Genomic DNA, 13,131 nt, shown 5'->3' on the forward strand with positions numbered 1-13,131 from the left:
ATTTACAAACTTTGAGTTTCTTGAGCTTTCTTGACCTAAAAAATGTTTTTTATATATAATGTATGTATATGTTAGTGTCACCTGAACTTCAGGGATACTTGGAGACTTCAGTTGGAAATGAATCTCAGAAAGATTTCTTTTTAACTAAGGTCTTAAATTAGTTAATTGTTAAGAATTTGCAGCAAAGCTAGGAGTAACTTACTCCAACCTTTGTTTTGTAATTCATGTTGTCTTAAACATGAATTATAAGATTGTTTACTCTCTCGTTGGAACTTTAGATAGCAGTGATTATCTTATTTTTCAATCATTCAAAATTTTGAATTTTAATTTCTCTCTTACTCATATAAATACCAGTAGTGTTCTAAATTACTGGTAATGTTCCAAATTACTGGAAGAGACGGGCTATGTTAATTACAGCAAATCAAACAGATTCTCATAGGAACAGGGGAAGAAGAGAGCATTCATTAAGATCTAGTATGTGTCAGGTAACAGGTTGTTAGGCAGTTTGCTAATCAAAATTCTGTGAAAGGTTTTCATTTTCAAATATTTGTTTCTCAACAGGAAACAAATGCCACAATAACTAGGGTTCAACAGTAAAAAAAAAAAATAATAATAATAATAATGAAGGGCCTATACGCAGAGTTGTGGGCAGGATTAAGGCGAGCCATGGGGTGTGGCAGGGTGCCCAGGCTTTTGTGGTCCTGACACAGGCTGGTGAAGACAGGTGCCTGGAAGCAGGGTCATGTGAGAGGACCCGGTCACCATTGCAGTGAGGCCTAGAGGACTCAGAGGGGCAACGCATTCTGAAATTCACCTCCCACCCTCGGAATTCCTGTTTGTGTGTTTTGTTGGCCAAATCTAACCAGAAGCCGGGGGCAGGAGAGCCTGAGGTAACTCAGTATGTGGAGCTATATTGTGAAGACACTGAACTTGGCAGTAAGGGACTGAGCTGACTGTGTGGGGTAAATGAATATTTAGCACTATCTTCTTTCTCAGAGTTTTAAATAAGGACTTTTGAAAACCATTCTTTAAAAAATCATCCTTTTAGTCATTGTTTTAATATTGAGGAAAATAATGCTATAGTCATATTCCTGAGGAATGTCTAAAAATCTGATTGAGGATGCTATGGTTCCTAAACCAGCTTTGAGCTTCGTGGCATTCAAGGAAAACGGGAAACTATGTTGTTTGTAGCTCTCACTGCCTGTTTGCAGGCACAGCAATTTATCATTCTTGAGGCAGGAATTATTAGTGGAAACTTATCGCAGAATTCTTAATATAGCAATATAGAGACACCAAGCAATGTAACATAGTCGTTTCATTAAAAGTATGTAAATATACATTTGAATGTTTCTTATAGTAGTCATCTTTGGTTTAAATTGAAGTTTGGATGTCAAATTGTAGATTTCAGTTTCTATGTCTCCATAAACTGTCTTCTTTTGTCCAAGAAGTTTTTCACTTGTTAGATCTTTTTTTATTTCATTTTGAAAATTTGATGTTCCCACATAAATACACAAAAGCAATTATTTTTTATTTACTTTCAAAACCTAAGTTATGGTTATTTTGATATTTGAATATGAAACATAAACTAATTCATAAGTAGATACTGCGGAGGGATTTTTTAATGAGTTTTCCTATCATGCATTTTTATAGACTTGACTTTTAGATCAATCCTGCATCTATATAAAATTTACTGGGTTATGAATAAACTGAACACATGTTTATTCTTATAAAATGGCATCATGTCTATAGATGAAGACTTAAAGATCAAGAAGTAAAGAATATGTATAGATCAGGACTTAAAGTACCATCAATTATATGAGACATTTGCAATTACTAAAGGATTTTCTTGATAAGCGAGGTAGGTAAGGTATGGTCAAACTTGGGGAGGGGGACCTTGACACTGAGATGAGATGAGCTTAATCAGTAGAAATTCTATGGAAAATGTAAGGACTGTAATTCTGTAGAAAATTAATGGCTTTGCTGTCCCACAAAGACTGTAAGCCCTATGTCATGCATCTGATGTAATATTCAATATGATATCTGTATATATTGATACAGTGGGTTTAATTGAAATAATCTTGTGAGTGTATCTGCATATTAAGTTTCCATTACAAAAGGTATTTTAATTTTAATAAAATATAGAGGAGTTTTCTAAATTGTTAGGGTGCTATTTTTTTAAGGTTTTAAGCCTTTGTTTTAGATTTTAAGTGAAACATTGCCACTCATGCCTCACATCTCTCAATTTGCAGGAGACCCTAATTTGTGCATTGCCTTAAGGTAATGCTTCTTTCTCAGTAGTTGGCAAAGTCACTGTGCCCTGTAACATAAGTGTTTCCTTTGAAATCTGAGCCTCGTGCATTTTCCCTATAACTACAAAGTCTATTCAGAATGGGTGAAGCACAACACTTAAAATACCTGAAGTAATTGAATTGTAAGGAGTGCAATACAGCTGCTTGCCATAGTGCATTTAATACCAGATGATTTAGTCACAAAAGCATCTCACACTCTTCCCGCACAGATTTATTTACTTATTTATTTCATTGATGTCTGGGAGAAAATTACATAGCTTTACAGATGTTATAATGAGTCATTATATTTGGAATTTGAATCTGATGTATTCTGAACTGTCCAATGTGTTATTTTCATAGAATAACGAACTATTGGGGTATCTTGGAAGTTAGGTTATTGCTGTAGTTAGGATCACATTGACAACTTACTCTATCAGATTCTTGGATTGTAGTTTCTGATTTAAAAAGGAAAACAAAAGATTTGGGGAGGGATTGAATTAAGATGGATGATTTACAAACCTGTTTTATTTCAGAAGTGGTAGCATAGCAAGAATTATATTTTAAAGCAGTATTTCTAAAAAGATAATTCTGTATGCCTTTGATTTTCTCAAATCACTTCTGCATTCATGAGCTGCTTGAAAAATTCTGGTATTCCTGATAGCTGTGCAAAAAATTATATTTAGAAGTCTGTGCTTTATTTCAAATATTTTACCATCATATTTTCAGTACTAAACTGAAGAAAGGCCTGGTTTTAAATTTTTATTAAGGTTATCTTCTTATTCAACTAAATGCAAAGTTTTATTAAGGTTCTCTGTTGCATTTATCTGTTATGAACAATATTAAAACAAATACTTCGAAACAATTGAGCTCTGCTGTCATGGGCTCGTAATTAGGAAATCTGAAATCTCCTTGGTTATCACAAAACCGCTTCTCAAACGGCTGTTTGAAAACAGCTTTTGCTTCTTAGGTAATAGAGATGCTCTTCGTTGTCATCTTAATTGTCATCAGATGCCTTTGTCACCAGAAATAGTATTTTACAGCTGATTCTTATGGGATACTACCAGCAATACAGGATGTCATCTAAGAGACCGTGATGTACAGACAATGGAATTGGAAAGCTGAGTCTTTTCCATTGAATTACAAAAGAATTTGGAAAGACTTATTTCAGCTCTGTAATGTTAGAGATAAGGAAAGAGAAACCAAACGATGTAATCAAAGATATAAGTTTGGAAATAACAATTTAAATGGGAAAGAGAACTCTTCCAGGGTGTTCCATGTATTTTATGGTTTGAGTCATTTGAACAATGCAAACTTTTGTCTCTGTCTGTATAATAAAAGAAGAAGAAAATTGATCACGAATGCCCTTGACTTATATAGGTCCAGAACACACAGCACTGAAGAAGGGGTATTTTCAGCACCATTGGAAACTAAAGCGTAATTCTGTCATTACTTCTGTCAGCCCCTGACTGCACAGAACTGGGATAGGTAGGGTTGGAGATATTGGAGTGCTTTTCTGAGTTAAGCATGTACACTTATGTGTCTCAAAAGAAGGATGTTTGGGGAATTTATTGTTCAAAACTTATTGCAAATGCTAAGAGACAGTTTTAAAAATAATTCTATCATTATTTTCAGCTTTCACTAGTGGAAAGGTAAGACTTGAGAGCCTCCAGCCTAGATCTGGACTTCCAGCATAACTGCCTTTGCAATGCTCTAAGAAGGAACAACTTTCAGATGTAGTTGGGAAATAGAGTTGTTTTCATTTTGGCACACCTCACGTGTATAGAAATGGGTACCCAACTACTCATTTTATAGAGAAATGGTAATTGTAGTGTGGTTTGACTTTAAATTAGTGCTGGGTGAATAGTTCAGAGGAAGAAAAAAAGAAGCTCTTTAGGCTATCTTGGTTTAATTTGCACATCTGATTTTAAATAGAAATGTATAGAGACTAACCTACATTTAATGGGGTGGGTATAACTTATTGGCAGTTTTAAAACATGAACTATGTTGTAGCTTTAAAAAATATGTACCATGCTTATTGTTAAGTCATGGTAGGATTTCTTTCAATAAGTTTTTAAGACTTGATTTGTATTCTTGAACTTGACCTAAACAGCTATGCTTTATTCGATTCTATGAATAGATAATTACTTTTCGTCACTAATTAATATTAATATTGATAAAGAACTAAATTTTGGTTGCATGCCCCTCTGCTTCAGCACTTATGTTAAAAATGTATGCCCTTATTTTAGCAATAGTATAGTTTATTCAGTATGCTTTTCCCACTATTTTTAATGGATTAAATAAAATCATAAGTCATACCTTAAATACAGCTTATGCATTGTATATATTCAACATTGAATTTTAGTCCTCAAAGTGATCTGAGTTGCCTTCTATTTCAGCTAACAAATTTACAAATAAGAACAATTAGCTCAAAGTATTTGAATGATATGTTTTACATTTTATTCTGATTTCTATACAACAGAAATATAAGCAAACTTGAAACACTTAGATACACTGTAGTGTATTAAACTAGTGTGGAACTAGTTGTATATCTTTTCTAAAAATGATCCATTTTCAATTTCATAGGGAAAACTGACACCTAAGATTGTAGAATCATATGTGAAACAAGAGTAAATTGAACTTGAGTAGAGGCCATAAGGATTGTTTTAAGAGCTCAGCTGAATGGTCCTCACTTGAGGTGTCTCACAATTGCCCTGACTTGCGTTGCCATCATCTGAGGGCTCGCAAACTCACAGGTCACATGCCTTGGCTAGAAAAACTCACATCTCTGGAGTATCATCTGCATCTCTCTCTGTGGTCTCTCCATATTTTCTTTCCAGCTACCTAGTCATGGTAACTGGACTCCTAATTCATTGGCTTAGGTCTATCATGATGTGTCTTAACAGGAAAAACAAACAAACAAAAACAGAAGCCTTCTTTCCTAACCTAGCTACCCAAAGTCTCCCAGCCTCTTTCTGTTTATTAGAATTGAGTCACTATTTAGCTCAAATTCAAGGGGAGAGTGGGGAATTCAACTCCACCTTTAGTGGAAAGGGCATTTTAAAACCATCGCAATTGTTTCAAAGCAATTATTTTTAGCCTTCTAGGAACTGTTTCTGTTTTTCCTATTTTCTGGCTACTCTTTGAATATGAGATTGATATATTAAAAAAAAAAACAAAACAAAACCCTTACAGGTAAGTGTAGTTATATCGTGCGTATAACTAGAGAACTCTGCAAGAATCTGATTTCCTGGATTGCAGATAATAATTTGTCCCTTAAAGACAACCTATGTCTTTAGGGAACTCCACCTGGAAACCTGCTTGCTTTTGAGAGACGATTACTTCTCCAACTTTCTAGATACAAAAGGAAATCAACATTTTGCTCATTTTCTGGGACTTTAGCCAAATTCATTGTTTCTTACCTAATTCTTCTTTGGACAAATAGTGACCACAACTTGAATTATACTTTTGTATAATAAACTTTATGTATAATTATAAAATTAGGTCAAAGATAAATGGTAAAGTTTAATAATATGCCCATAATTGGCAAATAAAGTGCTTACCTGATAATATTTGTTTACAGCATTTGTTTCTGATGTCCATATCTTAAAACCAGTCATCTTGAATATTTGACACTAATTGAAAGTAAAATTAAAACTTTTATGGAAAGCAACGACTCTTGCTGCTCTTATATTTTTAGTTGCATATAAATACACTATTTTTGTATTTTGCTAGAAAATTAAGATACGCTAATGATAAACTTATTCTAATTTTGTATAAATTTTCCTTTGTGATTTGATCTGTATTTCAGTACCACAATGGAATGGGGAGGAATGTTCACCTATGAAAAATTATATGAATGAATTAGGAATCTTCTTCTCCTCAAACATATATTTCTTTTTCCATGCATCTTTGTCCCTAGGGTGTTTTCCTTTTGGCGTATTGATGTGACTAGATTTCCTGTATCCTTTAAAAATCAAAGCAAGTGAACAAGTTCTCCCTAGACTCTGGCATCTCATCTATAGCTTCTGCCACATCTCTCTTCCTATCTAAAGTATTGAGAAAGTAGCTCACATTTGTTTTCCATACTTTCTCTTCACTTATTAATGCTCTGTGTTCTGATTTCTTCACCCATCATTAATCTGAAGTTGCTTTTAGTCATGAATTAGTACTTAGGAAATCTTGGTTTTCTGTGTTATTCAAACTTGTTACCCATTCTCTACTCCCAAAGTATCTTTTCTCTCTCATTACTTCTATAATTTCATATTAATTAGTTTTTCTTTAACCTCTTTTATTCTGTCTCACCTGGCTTCTTTTGTTATCTTGTTGGAGTTTTCTCCCTTTAGATTTTGACAACCCCAGAATTTTCTTTTTATTTTATTCCTCTTCTCATTCTATATCATATTCCCAAATAAATTTATCTCTGGTTGAATAACTTCACGATTCATATCTTCAGAGCACATTTTTTCCTCTGGATCCCCAGTCATATAGTTCTACTCTCTACTTGGCATATGTGCCCTCATACGTCACCCTTGAAATATGCATGGAAATACCTAGACACACACTTCTATTACAACCATCTGTTTCTCTCTCCCTATTTCCTTTCTTCCAATTTGGTAGTATCGTCAGTGTTCACCTTTTCTTTCCCTTACCGCCTACTCCAGCCATTTATCAAGTTGTAGGAATTTAAATTCCTAAACATCATTTCGCTGTCTACTCTTTTCACTGTCACTTAAGTTGTGTCCTCAGTTTCCATTCCCAGATTTGTTTTCCCATCTTCATAACATGTCCAGAGTCCTGTAATTGTAGTGCTAAGATTGAACCCAGGTCTACCTAACTCGGTGTTTTTACCACCACGATACTATACTGCATATTTTTCAAATTAATAACTTGAATACTAAGCCCAGAACTTGCAAAATTATTTCAGTAATCATTTCACTAAAATAACTTAGTGATTTGAATTCTTTTTAAATTATTTTTAAAAATGAATTATTTAATTTTATGTATATATTTTTATGAGAATTAGATTTGTTATTCATGTATTTAAGAAGCATTTATTAATCACCTTGTCCAGATGATAGACACTAGAAAATAGACCAAGGATACCAGCAGCACTGCCCCGTTCAATTTACAGTCTCATGAAAGAGATAGATATGTAAGCAAATACTAATATTACAATGTAATAAGTGCTAAACAAAGAAATGTAACAAAGCCTTAAGAGTCCCAAAGGAGTAGCTTACATCTAAGAAAATTGATATGATGTCACAGAAAAAGTATTTTATAAAGCTGGATTGTGAAGGAAGAGTAGGGACCTGTCTGACAAATAACTGGGAGAAGAATGCTTAGGCAGAGGAAACAATGTCAGCAAGAGCAAGGACTTGTATGCTTTATGATAGGGAAGAATGGGATCCCGGATCTTGGACTTTATGTGTATGGGGATTTGTTTTATGTGTTTAGACAGAGGAATCACTTCAGCATATTCGTGTTCACTTAAGTAATTCTAAGCATGTGTGGGGCAATTTGGAGGGTTAAGAGATAGAGACATGGAGATTGATTTGGAGGCCAGCACAAAAATTTAGATGACTTTTGAGTCTGATGAGAATCCAAACTATGATGTTGACTTTGTAAAGAAAGAAAGGAGGAAATGTAAGAACTGCTCAACGCTATATTCTGAAGAAGTGTCCAAATACTACATGTGCACATTTTGCTTTTGTTTTAAACTGTAGACATGGGATGTAGAGCTGGAAAGATCTGCAGAATCCTGGGCTGAATCTTGCTTGTGGGAACATGGACCTGCAAGCTTGCTTCCATCAATTGGACAGAATTTGGGAGCACACTGGGGAAGGTATCTTAAAGCACAACTTTTTGTTTCTGAAAACATTAGTGTTTAAAATGAAATCCTTATTAATTCATCAGTGCAGTTTTTCAAAGACTTGAAAGAAAAATCATCACAAAACAAGTAACAAAAAATAAATATCATACCAGAACAATCAGCATTTTTTTAGACTTTAAATCATCAATTTATTAGTAATGTAATGGGCATAAATATTTAAGTTTAATAATTTACACCAAAGTATCTTACTACCAAATTATACCAATGTATTTTGCAATATTTAGTTTTGTATTTTCTGCAACTTTGCTTGCCCTCTGTGACTGTTTTCTCTCTAATAGATATAGGCCCCCGACGTTTCATGTACAAGCATGGTATGATGAAGTGAAAGATTTTAGCTACCCATATGAACATGAATGCAACCCATATTGTCCATTCAGGTGTTCTGGTCCCGTATGTACACATTATACACAGGTATGTTTAGGGGGTATTATACTTAATTCCCCAAATTGAGTTAATGTAACTATGAAAGAAATTAGGCTAGTGAACTTGTCTTTTTTATATCATTTAATATGGTTATTAAAAAAATTATATGAATATTGATTATGTTGAATTGGCTTACAAATTTCTATAAACAATGAAAATAATTATCACACAAAAAAGTCCAAGCATCTACTTAAAAAGACATTATTTCAGTGATTTTGCATATCAAACATTTTTAATATGGCCCCAGTAATATGGGGAGAAATTTACCATCTTCAGTGTCAAAGTTTTATCTCAAGGAATAAAAATACAGTTTTATTTACCAATGACATTCAATATTTACATGTGCAACATGTATATATATATATTTATATTTCATGTTCACAATTGGTATGTTCTAAGTTTCCAAATCAAACAACTAAAGGCAGATTGAACTAGATAAAGCTCACTGCTGATCAGACTTATTATCAGTGAATATAAAGCAGATTAATTGTTCTGTATGCTTTTGCATGTGACAAGACTGACCAGCATCAAACTACCTGATAACCTGTGGCATGATGGAAAGATCATGTTGTATAAGAAATCTGGACATGTAAATTTTTGCTCCAGTGTTTGCTGTTTAGGATGTGATTTTCTGTTCCTTTGTCAGAAAAGTTTCTTCATAGACACGTTAATATGACATTAGGTTCGTGAGGATGTAACTTTTGAATTATTTACTAAGTTTGCATTTGAAAATGCCTGCATATTATAACCAGACACAGTTATTTTTCTGCAGCTCTCTTTTTAAAATTGAACTAGGTATTACTCAAAGACTCAGGGAAAAAACCCTTTTTGATTTGATCTCAGTTCATTTTGAATGATAAACATTGGTTTCTCACCTTCAAATTATATGCATTTTTCTCTCAGAAGTGTTGTCCTACTTGATTTCAGCCTGCTTTTTCTGAGCCTTTCATTTTTCTAATATAGGTGGTGTGGGCAACTAGTAGCAGAATTGGTTGTGCCATTAATTTGTGTAATAACATGAACATCTGGGGGCAGATATGGCCCAAAGCTGTCTACCTGGTGTGCAATTACTCCCCAAAGTGAGTAGACAAAACACTATTTCAAATGTACATTTTTCTTAACAAAAGGAAAATACCTTTATGTTCCTGATTGTTTCCCGTTTTCCGTGTGTATCACTGAATGAAGTGTATTATTTTAATTCTGTTTATTTAATATGGCAACAATTATAGTTGCCTAATGCATAAAATAAATGCATAAAGGGGGATATGAAATATGAATGTATAATCTTTGTGAATATGGGAAGCATATTTTTATGTATTCACTTTTACTCACTATACTATCCATAAATATTGAATAATTTTTATTTATTAGAGATAAAAACTGTACATTAATTGAGAAATGCATTTTCATCTGTGTAAAGACCATTTAAGGGATTATAGGATTATATTAACAATGTGACACAATCATATTTAGGGTCAAATTCAAGTTTAATAATGGGTTTTTATTAAAACAAATGGAATATAGTGAATATTCCATGGCAGAGTTTGGCTTTCTGCAAAAGTTTGTTGTCGTAATTTTTAACAATATGTGTTTTAATTTACGTGAGAAACTTTCAAAATGAGGCAGTAATTTATATTTAAACCTAGTAACCAAAAGGGGTCTGTAATAAATTATATAAATGTGTTAAATCTATACACCAAAATAATTACTTAGAATGTTCATATATAGTGATGTTTCACAATATTTTATAAATTATGCCGTTAGACTACTTTTTAATAGAGCGTATCATCTCTTAAAGGGGAAACTGGTGGGGCCATGCCCCTTACAAACATGGGCGGCCCTGTTCTGCTTGCCCACCTAGTTTTGGAGGGGGCTGTAGAGAAAATCTGTGCTACAAAGGTAAGTGCTATTGTGTTGTAGTGTTCATGTTGATTTATACTTTAATCCAGCTCCTGCATTACTTATGTTTAAAAAAGCCAGAAGTACACTTAATGATTACACGAAAAGTCTCTAGAACTCTATTTCAAATATTTGTATTATTTATATCATATTTATATTAATAAGAATTTTGTTATACTAACATGAAATTTTTAAAGTTCCATGATTATTTCAGGTAACTTTCTGATTCTACTTTGAAATAACCCCAGAATGACAAGTATATTTATATTCTTAAAAGTCATCTTCATGTATGGTTGACTAGAGTTATTTCCATAACTGTCATCTTTTTTTAAAGGATTTAGCAATTTAACACAATTTATTTTTAGCACTGTAAACATTTTTAACAAAATACCCCTTTGTGTATCTTATTGAACCATGCTCAATGAATTATATTGATTTTTCACTTCTCACTGCACACTATTCAATTTGTCATGCTAAAATAAGAAAAGTATAATAGTTACATAAAACTGTAAAACTAGTTTTATATTACTTGAGTAGTACATTGAGTAGTACTCTGAAATGCATTTGATGTCTTAAATAGTAAATATGGTGTCCTGTTTATAGCACATAAAGATAAACTGTTATGACAAAGCTTTGTGAAAAGTCATGCACTTGTGCATTCAAGTGAACATTTTTTACTGCCTTGTACTTTTTTTCTTAATGGTGACTGAAGGAGGAATGATGTAGACTGAGTATAATATGAAATATTTGAACAATTACAGCCCCTTTTCAGTGCTCATAATGACACATGTCTCTTTTTTTTCCCTTAATGATGCATTAACTAAAATGTGTAGAGAAGTGCCCATATATATCCCTGTGTTGTATAAGCCATTTAAACATTCCTGGAAGTATTTGCAGCATTTTTTCCTTGTGTGGGTGTTTTTCATATTCTCTATGTCCAAACCTCCAACCTGCCTGCCTCTTCCCCAGTGACCATTATCTTTTACTTAAAGCTGACTTTCCTGTGACTTCATACTTTTTTTTTAGGTTCTGAGTTCTTGGGCATGCATCAAAATAATACGCCTCTCCAAAATGTGCCATTGTCAAGCCTTTAATAAAGGCCAATCTGGAAAAAAAAAAAAAAAAAAAAAAACATTAAATTCAAAGTTTGAAATTATTCTCCATGGTCAAGTTTAAATTTCTGCACATTGACTTTTCTTCTAAAGGGAAAAAACTTGCTGTGGAGATGGATATTGTCATAAATAATAAGGGCATATCAGTCCTTCTTTAGGCCACATTTCCTTTTGGGAGAAGTCTAAATGTGATCCTCCTGAAAATATTAAGAATATGATTTTAATTGAAATCACATTTGATTTTGCTAAGCCATGAACTTATTAGATCACTTTGTAGATTTCATGATGTCATTATGAAAGTCAAACAATGATATGTTGAAATATAAGCAAAGTTTAGAAGCAGCTTCATTGAATATTAGTCAAACATTAACATAAATGAATCAAGGACTTAAAAGGCTTATGTGTGTATTTCATTTACTCCAATGCAGTACCTAAGATCACCACCTGAAGCCAAATCCTGTGCAAAAAAACAGTACTGATTTTTCTAGTTCTCAATGTTAACAGTAGTAACAAAGTATATTATTATTTGTAATTTGTGCACATGTAAAATAGGGTTAATATTTCCTAAATCTGCTTTCTCTAACAGAAGGGTCAGATGGGTATTATACCCCTCGAGAAGAGGAAACAAATGAAATAGAACGCCAGCAGTCACAAGTCCATGACACCCATGTCCGGACAAGATCAGATGATAGTAGCAGAAATGAAGTCATAAGCACACAGCAAATGTGTAAGACCTCTATATTACTTATAAAATTTCTTAGGTACCTAAATGGTATGTCCATCAAGATTTTATTAATTTGAACATTTATAGAATGGCAAAAATTTTGTCATTAGGCTATATATAATGAATTACAACTGCTTTTATATTATATGAGTTATTTTGGTATTTTTTTCTTTATAGCCCAAATTGTTTCATGTGAAGTAAGATTAAGAGATCAGTGCAAAGGAACAACCTGCAATAGGTAATATTTGTTATTATTTTGAAAACTAATTGACTGAATATAATAACTATTTGTATTTTGTACTGACATTCAGAGAAACTAAATTTTGTGCCCAATTACTTTTATTTAGGTACGAATGTCCTGCTGGCTGTGTGGATAGTAAAGCTAAAGTTATTGGCAGTGTACATTATGAAATGGTAAGTATTATAAATGTAATTATTTGAGGATAGGGTCCTTCCATATAATATTTGATTTTTATTGTGCAAAATAACTTACATAAGTATATTTTGCTCAGAAATGTTTAATTTAAAATCATATAAATGGTAAATAGTTTGAACTTATGCAGAACTCTTATATTTTTAACATCCTTTTATCTCCTACTTTTTTCCAAGCAATCCAGCATCTGTAGAGCTGCAATTCATTATGGTATAATAGACAATGATGGTGGTTGGGTAGATATCACTAGACAAGGAAGAAAACATTATTTCATCAAGTCTAATAGAAATGGTATTCAGACAATTGGGTAAGTACACAAATAATCTTTTGGACCAGATAATTTTAAATTGTAACAATGAACT

General features: G+C 32.8%; 1 protein-coding gene across 1 annotated transcript in view; it reads left to right on the forward strand.

Annotated features, from left to right (window-relative positions):
* The window catches only part of CRISPLD1 (cysteine rich secretory protein LCCL domain containing 1), a 46,423-nt gene that overhangs the window by 16,184 nt on the left and 17,108 nt on the right, over positions 1 to 13,131 (forward strand). The window contains exons 3-10 of the mRNA XM_005563573.4: positions 8,012 to 8,130; positions 8,457 to 8,589; positions 9,565 to 9,680; positions 10,400 to 10,500; positions 12,199 to 12,339; positions 12,514 to 12,574; positions 12,684 to 12,750; positions 12,946 to 13,076. Of these exons, the coding sequence (XP_005563630.3) occupies positions 8,012 to 8,130; positions 8,457 to 8,589; positions 9,565 to 9,680; positions 10,400 to 10,500; positions 12,199 to 12,339; positions 12,514 to 12,574; positions 12,684 to 12,750; positions 12,946 to 13,076 (869 nt within the window). The remainder of the gene's footprint in view (positions 1 to 8,011; positions 8,131 to 8,456; positions 8,590 to 9,564; positions 9,681 to 10,399; positions 10,501 to 12,198; positions 12,340 to 12,513; positions 12,575 to 12,683; positions 12,751 to 12,945; positions 13,077 to 13,131) is intronic.

The sequence above is a fragment of the Macaca fascicularis genome, chromosome 8, assembly GCF_037993035.2.
Source record: "Macaca fascicularis isolate 582-1 chromosome 8, T2T-MFA8v1.1".
NCBI lineage: Eukaryota > Metazoa > Chordata > Mammalia > Primates > Cercopithecidae > Macaca > Macaca fascicularis.